At 37.6% G+C, this 18,344-nt stretch overlaps 1 protein-coding gene across 2 annotated transcripts in view; it reads right to left on the reverse strand.

Moving 5' to 3' along the window:
* Positions 1-18,344, reverse strand: part of edil3a (EGF-like repeats and discoidin I-like domains 3a) — a 100,620-nt gene that overhangs the window by 60,655 nt on the left and 21,621 nt on the right. The window contains exons 2-3 of one of the 2 annotated variants that reach the window (XM_068311042.1): positions 13,622-13,648; positions 4,760-4,888 (exon numbers count right to left, since the gene is read on the reverse strand). In XM_068311042.1, coding sequence (XP_068167143.1) covers positions 4,760-4,888; positions 13,622-13,648 — 156 coding nt within the window. The remainder of the gene's footprint in view (positions 1-4,759; positions 4,889-13,621; positions 13,649-18,344) is intronic. The other variant, XM_068311043.1, reaches the window with a different exon arrangement.

Genomic DNA, 18,344 nt, shown 5'->3' on the forward strand with positions numbered 1-18,344 from the left:
TGCATTTAGCCTCAATCAATCCAGCCCTGCTGGTGTGTTTCATAAAGGGAGGTGAAGACTTGTATCGATTAAACAGCCTGGACACTGTTCAAAGAGCTTGCAGAATTTGAAAGGATTGAAAAAAACCGGAGAAGTGAACACCACCGGACAGACAATTTAGCCAAACTAATATCTTATTTTATGTTTGTCCTATTGCAGCGTCTGTGTATGGTTCTACAGTATATAAATAACCACCAGCACAAAAACACTGATTCACTTTGTCTGGAAACTATGCTTTTCGATGTTTTTCTTTCTTTACAGAGCTCCACATGCAGAATACTGAGGGTACCTTGAAGGAATCAGACAAAACCAACGTCTTTCAAAAGGAAAAAAAGAAACAGAAGTGATCAAGCTTCAACGTGAAAAGAGACAAAAAGGCTCAGTATTTTTTTTCTGATCTGTCAAAAAAAAAAAAGCTCTCCAAGAAGTAGGCTTGTTACAGAAGACTGTATCTAATGAAACGTAAAGAATTTCATCCAAAGATCCAAACAGCTTCAACTTCATTTGTCCTTCACAAACTGAAACAAGAGGCCTAACGGTCATCTGCATCCTGATGACGGCTGAGGCCATCACTCCAAATCTACATAGTGTGACAGTTCATTATAATGTTTGGCTACTTGCCCACAACCTTTGGGACTTGGTGTCCCACTATTTGATAGATGAATGACTGAGTGATAATGAGGCTTTAATAATAAAAGCAGTGACACAAAACTGAAGTTAACGTTGGCTATCTAGCAGTGTCAAAATCAGTATCCTGCCAATTGAGGTCCATCTCAAGACCCTAAAAAATTAAATGCAGCATGAGCACGTCATTAATGAAAAATAGACATTTGCAATTTAACATTAGAGCAATAGTTTATGAAGGGAAACAAAACACTGAGAGATTTAGTTGCATATAAAGCAGCTGAGGGAAATTAAGCTAATGAAACTTGTATTTTTTCTGCTGCTGTTAATTCTCCCTGTCATCACCTTCATCTGTGACTGTGTGTGAATCTCAACACTTGACTCATCGTGAGTGCATTCCAAAAAAAACCCTCATTATTTTACAACAATTTCCCTAATACTATTTTCATTATGTATTTCATTTCTTCTCATGTCTTATTTGCCTTATTTGTCTGACTTGACCTCTGTTTCAGTTTTGCTTTAACATGCATATAATGAGGAATCGACCCAAGCATATGAAATAAAACTACTTTGCCTTGCCTTTATTTAGAGATGTTTTATCACATAATGCAATGGCACTCACCTGGAGCTAAATACTTGAAAAAACAATGAGTTTGGGCTTGAGAGCTACAGCAAATTTTAATAGAACAAAAGCTTGTAGCCATGTTTCAATGTTTCAATTACAGATGTTCCTGCAATAAACCCAGAAATTCTGAAACGTGCAACCTTCACAAACTGTACGAAAATTCCATACAGATTCAAAATCAGTACCCATTGTTGGTGACAGAGTGAAGCCGACCTTTGACATTTTGGTTATAAAATACCACTCATTCATCATGTTATGAATCTCCAGAATATTTTAAGTACCGATTAAACCAGTCTTCTTCTGATCTGATTCATCTACAGTATCTTACTGAAGAGTCTAAAGACTAATCTATGAATGGAGTTTCAGCTATGTTTGAGTCTTGTGAGGTTTATAATGAACATAAATGTTGACCTTTGATGATTCCAGAACATCCCCAAGTCCATGGGGACATGTATGCCAAAATTCCTGTGAGATATCTCTGAGATATCACACACACAAGTATTACGAACACACCTCCAGGCAGTCAACAGTAACACTTAAAAGATGTCAACAACATGGAGTAGAGTACAGTTCCTATCCGTCCATCAAAGATGCCTGAAATAGGTTGTAGTCATCCTAACTGTCCATGTGTGACATTATTCCTGGCCGTGCTTCATAAAGCTGGTCTGACAGTCAGGATATTTAGTACATGTATTTAGGATAACGTTCAAAGGTGTGAAATTGGATTGTGCTCTGTCGGAGCGAGGAGATACCAAGAGCAACAACAAAAAGTCAGAGCTGGTCCATACATATGTTACATCTGTAAGAACAGAGATCACGCAACACCATACCCAGATTTGGCTCTGTAAAGGTTTGTTTGACTTTACAGTGATTTTCTTTTAATTCATGCTGCTGTATTGAACATGACGGTCTACATACTCCCATCACAGTGGAAAGGGCAATATTATTATTTTACATTATTTTCACCCATTAAAGAGGTTGATTCATTATATTGACACATATATTGTTCAGTACAGTCCTTTGTTCTGTTATACAGAATCCCCCTGCCAAAATGTTTTGTCTCCTTTTCATTCTGAACATCAAGCTTGTCATCCATTAAAATACGACGCCATTGCAAAGCAAGCTGCGCTGTCATTCTAAAGGGACAATTATTTGCATGCCTTTATCATTTAATTGAAAGAAATATCCAGACGCTAGATTTGATTATTAATGTCTACAGATACAAAACCGGTTCCTCTCATTCCCTCTTTCTCTCCCTTGTTTCCTCCCTTTCATTCAGCTGTAATGACCACGAAGAAAACTGGCAGAAATCATTTTGTGTATGCAGCCCATATCTGTTTCTCAGCACCCTGAGGGCTTAATCGGAAACAATGACTGAATTATGACATGAATGCTAGCCGATTGCTCACAATTCTGGCTGGGAACAAACATAATGACATACCACTGATGAAGTGAGCCATTCCATTTCCTCTTGCTTAGGTGAATTTTCATTAAGGAAACTGAAAGATGTTAAAATGGATAATGACTGACACAATATGAAAGTCGGTTTCTTCTTCTCAGCTCATCGCTGAAATTCTGTCTTTATTTAACCTTGGTGAAAGTGCAGCGGGATTATTAGACAGTTATAAATGGTTTCTGTAATTATTAGCCAGCATCTCTCTCTTGTCCCTGAGTGTCTATTCCTCCATCTCTCTCATAGCAATAATTATCCATTTCACTGCGCATTTTGCACCGAGATACATTACAATCGATTACACACATGTACACTTGGGAAGACAAACAGCCCAATGCAAATTTCTGCCAAAAACACAGACACACACACAGAAGAGATCAGATTTAACTCTCGCAGCACATACTGCTGGATTTAAACAGATTTAGCTCTTACAGAAGATGCTAATATGTTATTATGGGATTTAATCAAAATGAAGGAAGTTTGGAAGTTGGCTTTATTTCCAACTTCAGGCTAGTTTATGATCCCACTTGTTATTGTTATCATTTCCCTTCCATGTATTTTATACCTTAACAACATTCCATCCCCTGATGGGATTATTTTTTTTAAGTGGTGCTGCAAGTAATATTTGAACAGACAGCATCTAATATGTGAAATTGATTTTTAGACTGCTTAAAGCACGGTCCATTGTTGAGAACACCTAAAAATCAAACAGACTTTTTAATTTTAAAAGAAAATCTACACTCTTTCAAGCAGTAGCTGCTCCTTGTTGTTTCAGTGAATGGTTACAAAAACAACAGCTCATTTGTGCTTTGAGGTTTCAGTGAAAGTTTTATATTCAGTATCTGTAAAAAAAACACTTATGTTTCCTGACCCTTTCTCAATATATTCAATGGTATCAATAACAGTGGTTCAGTTAAATCACATGAGTACATGTAGCAGCACTTGCCATCACACGAAAGGACATTAGTGCGTCGAGATTCGAGTTTAACCTGTTCCGAGACTGAGTTCGTCAAAATAGCTTAAATTTATTCCAGTCTCGTAAAAAAGTCACAAACCCCTCCAAAAAATAACTATATATATATATATATGTGTGTGTGTGTGTGTGTGTGTGTGTGTGTGTGTGTGTGTGTGTGTGTGTATGTGTGTGTATATATATATATATATATATATATATATATATATATATATATACTGTACAGTATATATATATATACAGTATATATATAAACATATTTTTATCAATAAATAAACATGCATACTTTGCCCGTGCATAATTACTTATATAAAGTATGTCATGTAAACAATGATCAAGTTTGAAAAATAATGCAAAAGTCACAAGAACAGGTGTGCTATGTATTCACTCTGTGAAAGAGAACGAGATCCAGTCTCAGCTATGTTGTGTCCATCTGTCAACTAGCGGTGGTGTCCCAAAAATCCGTGATACGGCTCGTATCACGGATTTTTCTCTTATGTCGAACAAAAGTATGAACAGCGTGATGGCTTGCATCTCAAAAAACTCGTATGTCAAGTAGTTCGTATCTATGCATTAGATGGTTTCTAAGGTTGCTGGTTTTGCATTTGTAAGGCTGGAATTCCATTGACAACCAATTTTGTGTGTTTTTTCATTGCATCTGGCATTGAGAAATTCCATTTAAATCATTCTAAAATAATGGTGGGTGAAACAACGTTCGAAACAGATAGGCAGTAAAACCTTGTGCGACTTTATTAAGAGCAAACTCAACAAAAGAAAGCAAATTCAGCAGTTCTTTTCTCAACCTAACCTACTATCATTTTGCTGAATTCATCCTTTCAGCGGTGATTTACTTTCTGTCAGCTGTTCAACATTCATTCACCGCTCAAGGTCATTTCTTGTGATGGAAAACCAAAACAGACAAATCACATTTCATGGCAATGCGTGAGAGGAAATACAGAGTTTCACTACAACCTCAGAAACTTTTCATTCGAAATTCTGTTGCAAAAGAAGTCATGTGTCAGGGCTGTTTTACGGTCCATCTTACTGTGTTGGCAGTGAACTCCACTGAATCCTGGTGGACACTTGCAGACGTAGCCAATGAAGGTGTCGCCCCTGAAGGTCTCACTCATCTCACATGCTCCTCTGTTGTGGCAAGGGTTTGGGTGGCAAGGACCTGCATTTAGAAAGAGGAATATACACTTTAATCCTTTTTTTAAACAATACCTTTGACTGAAGATGGTGGGACTTGTTTCATGTTTTACTTGTCCATCTGGAGAAAGAGAGATACTGTGCACAGTGACAAAGTAGAACTAAAAAATTACAGAGCTGGAGCTTGTCATAAAATGTTTGACAGGAAAAAAACCATGGATGAGTGTAGAGTGGGAGGGGGGGCTTTCAGGGATTGCTGCCGGTGTAAGCGGTCAGGAGGGCAGCCCAGGGCACCGTCAAAGCTCCATCTAAAAATGATTGAATATGTCCCCTCCAGCAAGGCAACACTTGATCCTCGCAGCAGTTAGGAAAGAGCACAGGATAACTGGGAGTTAGGGCATTATCAACTATAGGCACAGGAAGTCATAGCGACACGGACAGACTGCCACAGTTCACACATTAAAATGTAACACAAAGACAATCTTTCAAACGTAAATTAAACTTAAAATCTGTCACTGAAATATTTTGAAATAAGCAACAGCAAATCAAAACAACAAGGAATCACTAAAATTTTATAACTTGTATACATTTTAAGGGAAATAATCATGACATGTTAGTATAAGGATGCACGGGACTAACATCAGACAAACAATTTGCTCAATGTGGGACTTTGGATCAGTCCACTTATTCTGCCTGATGTAAAGAGTGGACTGGGATTACATTACGCGGAACAAAACTGTTTGAGTGAATGGTGAGATTTTTTTTTTTCAGTCCTTTGTGTATAATGTGCAGACTTGCTGGGTAATAAGTAACTGATTTCTTGCCAATGGTGCTTTTTTATTCTTTACATAACAAGGTGCAGTTTAGGAGCCAGTGCTCTAACGTGACACCACTCAGTATGCATAAAGAGAAAAATAGATTTTGATTCAAACAAATATGTTATTTGAAAAAACAAGTTATTCATCACCACTTGCCCTAGTGTGTATTTTATATTGTGGCATTGTATTTATTTATTTATTTGTGACTTCTCAATTATATTTTGCACTTAATGTGAAATAAGTGTCTTTAAGTTGTATCCAGCGTGTTATGTGTTAAGGTAAAATCTGAACTTATGAAGAATTTTATATATGACCCTGATAACAAAACAACACAAAACAACACTTGCTAAAAATCCAAGTTAGGATCAACATCATAGTTTGTTAGAAATCCATACTAAATAAATTTTGAGTAATAAACATACATAGCCGTAAGGCTACTTAGTTCAATAATTACTTTTAGTGTTAGCTGAATCAAACTAATCATGGTGACAATCATGTTTAAAATAAAGATTCTTTGATAGTTTTTCTTTTGTATGAATGCAATTAGTACTTCACACTACCACTACTTTATTATTGCAGTTTCTATATGTTGCTTCTCCCTGCCAGTTCAGCATTTCTTCTGGTTTTTTAAAAAAAAGTCTTGCACTTAACACTATTTCCACAGATGTTTCATTGGGACTAATTTCCAAGAAACATCTGTGTTCTTGCTGTGTGGTCAGTGTCGCATTTATTACAGCCTGTTGCTTTGCAGATACCACTGAATTTATACTTTTGAGTTTCAGCAAAAAAGACTTTCAGTAATGAAAAAACAAACTTAAAGTAGTGCTAGTGTAATTTATGACTTAGGTGGAGCATTTTTGTTTTCACTAATATCACTTTTGGGACCAATGGTAAGTGAATTATAGTAATTACAATCAAACGCATATGGTGCAGCATATTACTAAAACAACCACCCATGTTGCCACATTACCATCTAAAATAATTCTCAGACAAAGCTACAACACAGGGCCAAATGTGAATAACAAGGCTTTGACGCAGGATTATTGATTTCATAACTCAGGGGCCTGCCGATAGCTGTCTCATCTTTTAAACATCATGTTCTACACCTGCTCCCAGGCTGTCAAAACTTTGTGAACAGAGACTGCATGAAAAAACTTCAGAAATCTCCCACTGGTTGAAGTTCAACATGTGCAGAATGTTGAGAGATCGAAATTGGAATGAGAATACTGACGCCAGAACTTATAGTCGAACGAAAGCTTACAAGAAACCGTGGACAAGGAACCAGAAGACGTGAAAAAAAGTCTTGTGATCTTTCTTTCTTAAGCTTCCTGTCTCCAGATTTCTATTTCTGGTCTTTTTTCAGTCATAACTTACCATTGACAAGTAAACTGTGCTTTGTCAGGCCTCTTATTTCATTTTAAGTGATAAGAAAGAAGAAGTCTCAAGGGTGAGGCTATCGTGCATTCTTACTCAATCTGACAAATGAACAGCCGTGAGCACAAAATTCAACAATGTCAAGTAAATGGGCCTGGCCTCGGACTGTAAAGTGCATCATCTCCTCCACCATTTAAGGCTGGTCCCAACACAGAAAATATATAGATCGAAAATGAAATAAATAAATAAACACCTTGCAATATCATTATTGTTCTCTCTTTATAATTAGTGGGCCTCTGGATATGAATTACAAAGGAGTTAATCCAATTGAAGTCATGCCATTTCAAAGCTGGGACCACTATCAGTAATAATGAGAGCAGCAGCTAATCAGTTGAACAGAGAAACGTATAATAGCTTTCACAGGGGCCCTGCTCTCTAAGGGAAAGGGGCGTGATAGGTTTCAAGGCTGTTTTGACATGACGATCTATAGTCGCCTGAAAGCACACTGACAGACTCCATAATGGAGAAAGTATACAGCAAAAAAATAAAAAGCATTGAGCGAAGGAGGCGTAGGCAGAAGGAAAGTCAATAAGATGGATTCTCAAACAGCTCGTTTCTTAGGACATTTTTTGGCATAAAAAATGTCCAAAAATGTCCAAAAGTACTCAAGGATGAGGATACTTTGAATGGTTTTATACCTGATGTGTGCAGAAAGAAATATCAAAAGGTTTATTTAAAGCAACAAGGCTGTTAATTATTGTTACAGATTCCACATTAGCAGACACAAAGAGTACATGTCCACTTAGCATAATATATCTAAAAAGGAATGCAAATGTGCAAATAGGGCAACACGTGTGATTTACTAATACTGAAACAGTATTTGACACTGATTAAACACACAAAACTCACAGAAAAATATTATAAAGTCAGGGAGGATAGAAGCTTCAGAGATTAGAGGGTGAGACTGCAAAAGGACCAAGGGATGTTTTTTTAAAAAAAAAAAAAAAAGCAAGGAAGTGGACATTGAGTGTCATCAAAAGAGATCTAATCAGCCTGTCAGTTCATGCTCTCTTAAGTTGTATGACACATGTCTGTGTGACGCATGTCTGGAGGAAACACTGCCAGGTTTCTTGTGTGAATGTCAGCCGCTGCTCTGCTGTTCAAGCCAACAATCAGTCAGTGATTGATGTGAGTCCGTGTTGTGTCTGGCACTGGTGCTGTGATTTCTTTTCAAGTGGTGAAGAGATTTCAATCAATCAGCTGTGAGATGGTTCAATACAGGAAAGAACAGTTTGCTTCCTTCCTCGACATGAAGACTGGACGTTTTCAGGACCTGAATGTGTGCTCTTACATCTTGGAATGGTATCTCACACATACATTCACTTTATCCAAACTTAGAGGAAAACTTATCCTCGAATAAATAAAGAATTTTTTTCAAGCTACATTTTTCATGCAATTGTCAGTCTTCCAAGAACTCTGATTTTACAGCTTCTAGAGTGCTGAGGGGAATGTGATTGTCTCCTTGTCAGGGCAGTTTTTAGTTCAATACATGGTGTGGGGGGACTTCAGCGTGGATGGAAATGTCATGATCTGCGAATATAACTTACTTAACAAAAGTTCGTTAGGAATATACACTGAAGTTGCAATTGTTGCCCTTTGTTTTACAATCAATTCTGCCACAGCATGTGTCGCGTTAAGTCATTGAGTCATCCAAACAACATATTGTCTTCATTCAAAACCAGGCAGATGGAGAATGTGCTGAAAAGCAGGAGCCTGAAGGTAACAGTTGGTGTTTACTTATTATTAGCAATATTGTTATCATCCCCTGGCACGAATGAGGAAGGTTTAGGAATGGCTTCTGTCTGTCTGACTGTCATGTTTTGTTTCTGGAGCATAACTTCTTATTTTTTCACAAAACTTTCTAGACACAGCAACTGTTTTCTAAAATAACTTTTTTTTACCATCTTTTTTCTCTCAAGCATTGACTTTCCCACGCCAACATCCATCAAAAAACAATGGAAATGATTACACTATAGGACAGAGTTACGAGGAAGTCTCTCAAATATAATTTCCGCCCCCTTGACAGTGGGAGTGCCATATATCTAATAGTTACGAATTACAAACCAAGCACTTACGAATGACTTACTCCTTCAAGCAGCTAACAACTCGGTCCATTTTACACTCATCACCTTTTTTTCGAAAACCATTATTTCAAGGAGATTGACTCGATAATTAAAAGAAAAGCTGAAATGACAGTCAATGAACCCCCCCCAGAAAATTAAACTGTCAACTAAATTTTAGGTCCAGCTTCTTTACCTTACGCAGAGTTAACAGCGATAAGACGGTCCGTCAAGTTTAATGTCAACCTTTTTGTAAAATGGTCTTTAAAAAAAGTCATTTTAACTGCCTAGAGAAGCTGAAAATTGCAATGAAGCTACTCAGTTCTAACTGTGCATCCAGTCACATCATAGAGAAAACTGACATGGCCTAATTGTGTCAGATCAATTCTTCCCCAGCCTCTTTTCTCAGTGATGGCTTCACTGGTTCACATGCTCTTGGTCACTGCACCCATCCTTCACCTCTGCTGATGAAAGTTGGCACTCCAGCACCGACATTACATCAGTGCTGTGAGCATGAGTCCTACGTGCTACGTGACTGCTTTTAGTGAATCTCTGGACTCTTAGTCTCCTGTGTTCCCAACATGCTACCATTTAAGCCTATCAGCATCTGACAGTGTCTGAAAAATGCACTTAGGAGTCATAGAGAAGAATTGTGCAGGAACAAAATGTTTTGGAAATAGCCTAATATATCCAAAGAGAGGGGTCACACTGACAATCAGCATATTTTTTTTAAGATCCAGAGAGAGGCAGAGATGAATTTTGTTTTGCCAGATATGTCATGAAAATGCCAGATTATGGTTGCCAATGCTCTAATGTTTTCTTCAACGATGGCATTTCCCTGATTTAAATGTTTACAAATGACACCAAATTGTCTGAAGTTAATTGAATTACCTGTAACATAATAAAGATTCCATCAAATCACACAGTGCTGGCATCAACCGAGAAATGGAGGACCGTTCTGTGCTCTTGCAAACAGACTATTAATTATCCACTTAATGTAAGTCTTGATCATCCTTTTTGAGATCTCTTTGACATTTGTGATGTTTTGAATACAAATGATATAAACATGGAATTGGAGCATTTATTGAATGTGTCAGGACATCCGAAACAAGAAAAAAACAAAAAGCTGTCGCTCAAAAGGATAGATATTTGGACAAACATTTAACAAAAGGTAGCAACTGAAACAAGCTTGACTTTGAGAAACAAAACCTTAACATTCAGTCTCGCATGAGTTTCTGCTCCCTAGGATAGAAATTTACACAGTAGATGCTAAATTTAACATCCCATTTCATAATTTAAATATAATGTGACCTACTGTATATGCTTAAAGCATAATGCTTTGTAATATAAACAACGGCACGTAACAAGGTGAGTATACAAGCCCTGTGTGTACCGTCAGTAGTTGTTGATTCTTATGTGTTTATCTTTCAGATGAATGAGCAAAAGAGTAAACGTTTTCCAGCTGAACGCCTAAGTTTACATCCAGATTTATCCACACCAGTATGTAAGGTGGTGAGAGCACCGTCACATGGTCAGTTGAAGCTCAGTATCAGTTTGACCAGCGGTGTACAATGCTTCTCATATGGATGCTGCTGCAAAGAAGAATCACATCCTTAACCTCTTCAACCCAGCTCAGACTCCAAGGAGCGAAGCAGTCGGGGTAGTTTCAAGGTGGACTCCGAAGATAAGTGTTGCCAATTCAGCCTCCAATGCAGCACAAAACATGATCACAATCTACCCCTCTGTTCCTGACATACAGTGTTGAATAATGTTCTTTTTGCAGAGTGTTGAATTTTGATATTTTGGATTTGACTTGTAGTTGCATTATTGTTTGTTTTCTTTCCATGGGGAGTTTAGAGGTGCAATGCTTTAGCTATGGATAAAAAACTTACCTTGAAATTTGATAACAAAATTCAAGTCTATTCAACCTTCAGTCTAAGTACAGTTTTCATTTGCTCAAAGTTTTCCTGGGAAATGAAGTTGACCAAAGAAGTAAGGATGAATGGACATTCTGTAAGTTGTGCGATGCTTTCTGTGTGGCTTGGAAAAAGTGCGATGGTCAGCAACAGTAATAATGGTCAATCTCGTAATAAAGCTGAACAGTATATTTTAAAGAATGCATTGAATGTTCAGCATGGAGTAAAATAAGGCTCCAAATATACTCAAGTGTTTTTGCTCCCCTTGAAGACACTCTCTTATGCAGTGTGATGAACTGAAACGCTGGCGTTTGGAGATTTTTAAGTATGTGAATGCTGAGAGGCCAGATGTTGAAGAGTAACAAGCTCCTTGATGTGGGTGTTAATTAAAATCATCAAAGTGGTTCTAATATAACTGAGTGAAATGTTACATTCGAATCAGCATCTCCCACTATACCATTAATATGACAAAGGAACTTAAGCCCACTACATTCCTATCATATGTACTAGTACATGGTGTTTAATCACAGCTATTCCTACATGGGCTTTTATTTTTACAGCAAACAGTTGAAGGATCATTCAGACACCATTAGTACTTGTATTACATTCAGGAATTTCTAAGTCTACATTATGAACAGACTGTCCTGTAGATATCCAGAACCCAGATAACATGAGGACAATGTCTTCCTTTCTGTCAGGAATTATTCACTTGGGAAGAGGACAATGTGAAAAAGAATATTATACAGTGTTAAGCAAAGCAAGCATTTTTTTTTTTTTATAAAAGCAATTTTAATAGCAGCTTCATTTAGATGGACCCAGATTCAATCAAAAATCAGACTGAGTGTCAGACACAGATTTTACGACAAAGACATTTAATATGTAGATTAAAGAGAGGCAGGCTGAGAAAAATACAGCTGATAATATTTCTTCAAGTTCGTCAGACCTGCCATACATAATTTGGCCTTCCATGTCACCCTGTCCTATTTTCTCTCTACTTCCAGTTCCGGGTCAGTGGTCACAAGTCACACCAAATTTGGGTCACCTTCAGAGCTGATAATTATTTCTTGTGCTGTTTGCTGCTCTCTCTGAGGTATGCGCCATGCGTGGAAAAAGCAGGCATTGATTTAGATTACATTATTATGCATATATACTGTAAAATGTATCGATTATCTTGCAGTTGATATTGATTTTATCCTAAAAATCCAATTAAAGCGTGGGTGAATCGTCATTGGGCTCGATGCTCCTACATCCGTTTGGAATTTCTGTCTCATGCTTGACATTTATAGCCCAATATAATTAAATCTGATTTTGCAGTGTGACTTTGCAAAAAGTGTTGACATTTGAAAGTTGATATTTAAATTAGTGCTTTTATTTATTCATTGTTTTTCTGTATGAGATTCAACTTTTCAGTATCCAATTTTGTTTTTATAGAACAGGCTCAATAAAGGGTTCTCACATTTTATATTAATATCTGCAAAAGCACGTGCAGACATCTCTGCTTTTATTTTTTTTTTACCTTTTGACCAGATGATTAGAGTTTGAGATGACAACAGGCTCAGCATTGCAAAAACAACCTGCTTTGATTTCTGTTGTATTGCATCATATCCAAATAACAGCCATTTGATCTCAAATAAACAAGCAACGATTAATATTAATGAAAAAAGCTCAGACAATTAGATGCCGAGGATGCACTTAGATGTAGTGAGTTTGTATTCAGTTGCAGTGCCTCACTAGGGTGTGAAGTGACATTTTAATTGTATCACTGATGAAGATAAATCAGGTTCTTGTTTACTGTTGTCCTCTGTGGTCTTGCATTTTTTAAAATGAAACTATCATTACATCTTTTTTTTTTTCAATAATGAGTAATGGTATTTCTGAATACCAAATACTGTTTGCAAAGAAGCTTCACAGGTCACAACTACCTAAACCATGCAAATATAAAAGCAGTAGGGAAAAAAACACTCATTACACTCAGTAAGCAGAAAGATCGAATAGAATGATGTTAATGGTTTCCATTTGAGGATGCAATTCCTTACACTTCAGTTAAAAACAGCAAGGTTCTGAGATACTGAAATTGCTGTATGCTGTTACCCATCGATTCCAAAGTCAACACACACACGAGGAATGATTTTCAAAACATGACCGTAATGATGCTTCGTACTCAGGCATTCAGAAAATTTCACTGCAGACAAAAAAGCAATCACACCAAAAGGAATAGCCGGGCTGAATTGGACTGTGAGGCTCTCAAAAACAATCTCAAAACGCCATCACAGACCAAGGCAAGATATTCCTCTCGGGTCACACCATTAGAGGAGGTTTAAATAGGAATGCCTTATGAACTAAACTTCCAAACGATATAATCATGAGTGCTGCTGACCAGGCATGATCAGTGAGTCGATATAGGCATTTGAGCGTAAGTAACAAAGGGAAGAACTTTCTCAATCACACGCACACATAAACATTCTCCTACACAGGTGAAGACATACACAATTGAAGGGAAATCAAGTTACCAAGCATAAAAATATCCCACCTGCTGAAGTTGGTTCCTCACCATCTGCTGCTTTTGAGACACAGAGGGAAAGAGGGAAAAAATGATATTAGCTTTGTCAACTATAGCCAAGGTATTTAGTGCTGCAGCTGCGTGTAGCAGTGTTGATTGAACTCTGGAGTTATAGCGTTGTGTGCTGTGTGTGCAATGACATTTAACATTTAACTCTAAAAAGCAGAAGTGTGCAGTAGTTAAGGCCTCATGCACATGCTACCTGCCCAGCACCAAATTCTGGCATCAGAAAGGCTCCCCAGCTGCATGAAGCACGCCCTGGCAATCTGTCACATCCCATCCCCCATTAATATACACTCTAACTATGCTATGTCCTGGGCGCTGGCCTTTGACTAATTCATGTTTGTCATTCTGGACCAGTGTAGGATTAGTCCCTGTGACATACATACTTGTTTGCTGCATCCTTGGCTCCTTAGCCCCAGTCTGTTTCTGTGGCATAGATTTGGCCTGTCTACTATCATTACCACCACCCCCTATCTTCATCATTGCACAGATATGCTCTGAAAAAATGCTCGAAAACTGAACAGAGCTGCAGGGGCGAAAGAACAAGGCCATTGGATGCATGGGTTGAAAAATGAAATTGACACTACTGTTGGGGGAGGATGGAAACATGAGAAACTGTTTCTCTCAAAAGTGATAAATTAATTTGAATAATGATGGTTGGATGGATGGATGGATGGATGGATGGATGGATGGATGGATGGATGGATGGAAGATAGCTTGATGAAAGTATGATCCATCTACATATTTCTGTCCAAACCACTGAATACTAAAAAAAAAGAAAAAAAGCACATACAGAAACAGAAGGCTAAGGTCACGGATTGCTAGGCTGACAGGGAGATAGGAAGAGATGCCAGCATTTTGTGCAGCTGCAAGACAAATCCAGAAACATTTTAGAAAACTAATCAACGCTCATTTTCCAACCAGGAACACTGTGAAAATGCAGAATTGATTTTTCTGTTCCTTACAAGCATCAAGAAACAGCAGTCTGTTAGTCTCATGTTCCTCATGATGATGTAAAAATAAATTCATTTTAAAATTGTTTCAATATATGTTTGTGTCTGACATTTTTTTAAAAAAAACTTGAATGTCAATCTAATGCTGTTTTTCCTTCTTTGCTCTCAAACAGCAGCCCTGTTTGACTATAAAAACCTGGTGTTTTCCCAGATGCCTCACTTCCTGCAATGTGGTTTTCCCTCAGCCATATCCTCTGCTCTATTACCATTGAGGCCAAGATGCGCACATAGTCTCTGCACACACACAAACATATGAACACCCACAAACACACACACGGAGTTAAACAACCACAATCAATAACAGTATAAAGCTGAGTTTGCAGACTTGAAGTGCTTTTGTTCATCCAAGTGGTCAAAAATAAGTGAATATGAAAAGCTGTATTGTTTCTACATCACACCTGGCTTGTAGAATGTCTCGAGGCATTGCTCCATATAAAAAAATTCAGACAAATCTTAGGCTCGTGATACATCTTGCAATTTCCCAACGACTATTTAAACAGATAAAGGTTTCAAGGAAGATGCTGAGGTGAGAGGTCTGGTTTCCAAAGTGAAAGTCACAGCGAGACAGTTCCTGCCCCCAACTTGTACAATCAATATCAGCTTCGCTGGGCCATGGCGGCATTGTTTCTCTAACCTTAATAAAGCTGTTTTAGTCGGCTAGTCTTATCCAGACCTCAGCCGTAAAGCAGATATATGTCTGGAGTAACAGTAAATGCTGATTTGGAAGAATTTTGTCGTTTCTGGAAGGTTTGGTTCATGAGCAAATTAATAGTCACTTTGTTTTCATGTACTGATGCTCAATTAATTTCCATTCTGATTTGATTTTCTTTTCAAAACGAGGGTATTATGCAATGAATTGTCAAAATTGCTCGTCTCACCCTGCAGTCTGAACAATTGCTACATATATTCTGGAGGAATTAATTCCCCTAGCCATTGATATAGAGACAAACCAAATTCTAAAATTATAATAATACTACGAAAGTAAGAACGTGGTATGATGCTTGTACTGAATAAGAATAAAAAGAATAAAAAATAGAGAAAAACATCAAGGACAAAAAATTCCTTGTCTTGATATGAGAAAGTTCATAAATCCCCAACATCATTCAACATCCATCCTTCCATTCCCCTCCCCGTTCTCCAGATTAAGCAATCACCAATCAACTGCTACATCAAAAGGGTCATCAGTTTAATGCAGGTCATGCCTTTCAGATGATGTCACATAACCTCAAACAACTTAAGTACATTTTCTCCATTAATTAGCAGCTCTGAACAACACTGGACCTTTCTGTCACATTTGTCTTGTCCTAAGACTGCTTGACAATATCTTTTCAATATCATCATAATTTTATTATTATAAATACATTTTTAGACTAGAGTAATACATTTGCATAACAAGGTACTGGAGACAATTTATTGAGGAGGCCCCTCCTCCTGCTCAGGAGAAGATTCTCTTGGTTGTACGCTGAGCCCTCGTCCTGGGTCATATTGGTTTAATCTGACTGACAGCCGAGAGGCAGCAATAACCATCCATAATCTAAATGGAAACCGGCCAGCCTGTCCAGCATGGGCCAATATGACCTCAAGGTGTTCGGTGAAGATAGAGGAGGGGTGCCCAGGTTGAACAAATACAAACTCATGCAGAACACACAGACACACACACACACACACACACACACACACACACACACACACACACACACGCACGCACATCTACACAAATACACACGAAGATCGAGGAGGATACACACGCTTGCATCGAAACCCAAATTAAGATGTTTACAGAGGTTTTCAAATGTAACTTGACCAGTTTGGGTGACGGCTGTGGAATGTATTTATTTTTATCTGGGTGAGGATTTCTTACTTACACTGCAACACAATGTTATTTTGTTAAAAAGGAGTGTGTTAGAAGGCATGCCCTTCGAACAGCAACAGCCTGTTTTACATGCACACACTCACATGCAACCACACAACATAAATTAGGCAAAATCAATACAGCAATATAGATCAACAGCGCATTTAAAAATAAATTATGCTGACACTGGTCTTCATTTATAAAATCAATTTCAAAAACCAAATGAGAAAAAAAACAGGATCTATTAAAAGCTGCATTGATGGCATCATCAGTGGCAATGGACCCCAAATGGTCTGTGACCCAGTCCTATTAAACAAACAAAAAAAACCAACCATAATACATGAATCCAGCTGTGCGTATAACTGAGCTAATTCGTTCCATTTTTTGTACACAGGTGTTACTGAGATCGAGGCCACACAGACTACTGGTTAGGGATCTGGTACGAATAATAAGTGTGAAGTGGCATGCAGTGGCTACTAGTGAGAAACAGGTCAAAAAAGGGATCACGCATTTAATAAAAATACATTCAAATATCCCTTTAATATGGGTGCATCTTTAGTGGAGAAATATAATTTCATGTGCCAATGAGGTGCATTATTTGCATGATGTGCCAAGAAAGTGTGAGAATTATTCTTGTCACCTCTAAGAACCGTGATACCAGCATCAAAAGCTGACAGCCTCCTACACAAGGAGTCAGAAAAGATGAGAGGAAACAGGAGTGGAAAGAACAATGATGTCAATCTATTTGTTAATTGGTTCATTGAAAAAAAAATAGACATATTGTGGCAAACAGGTCACATTGAGTGAAATAAGTTGGTAAATGTTCAAATTTACAACTTTAAATTGAAAATTCAAATCCAATCTTAGCCCCTTCCAAATTCTTGACAGCTTCCATTTTGATTCTAGTGAATAGAGACAAAGCATAATCTTCTCTTCTTGTGATGACAAAATGTTTGAAGCACAGAAATTTGACAGAAAACCTGTCACTCGTCCAAAATACCAATACGACTTGTTGGGTGATTGATGGGCAGGACTGCTACTAGTACCTGAAAAGGTTCACAGAGTGTGTGTGTGGATGAGAAATTATTATTTTTTATTATTATTATTTTATTACACCATTAGGTGTAAATGTCATGAGGTTAATACATTTAGGTTGTTTTACAGGGACTATTTTACTGTTATTTGCAAATGTTAGCATTAACCCCGTAACCCTGCAATGCTTTCATAAAGACAGAGATATGGACTGGATGTTTCCGTAGCTCTCTGAGCCAGAGGTCCACACAATGATTGCACAGAGGCAGGTCTGACAGCACCTGCTAGGAGACAGAGGTGTATCATGGTGTTTGACGTATTGACCAGAATGATTTGTACACTGGGTCCTGGTATTAATGTTTAATTTGCAATGACCAATACCAGCATTTCATAATTACATATGAAATAACATGAAATTTACAGTTCAAAAGACTAATTTGACAGTTTAAAATAAAATGATCAATAATGGTCCAAGATACTGCGACTGACTGTGCTGTTAATGAAAAAGGTCATTCCCTTGAAAATATTTGAGATATTTTTAGTGATTCTCACTCAGGGATGTTAGAATTGACAGTCCCAATAATGACATATACTGTACATAATTATGCATACATGTTGTAATGAAGAGGTTAATGATCCCCTTTAACAAACACTAAGATCTCAAATTGTGTACACAAAACACACGCTGATATAATGAGTTTTTGGCAATGATAGTACAGTACTACAACCACTGATAATACGAGTTTAATTCTATTTCACCGAAGCATGGCGATTGTATCACTCTTTCTTGAAT

Source organism: Antennarius striatus, chromosome 3 (genome assembly GCF_040054535.1).
Source record: "Antennarius striatus isolate MH-2024 chromosome 3, ASM4005453v1, whole genome shotgun sequence".
In the NCBI taxonomy this organism is placed as follows: Eukaryota; Metazoa; Chordata; class Actinopteri; order Lophiiformes; family Antennariidae; genus Antennarius; species Antennarius striatus.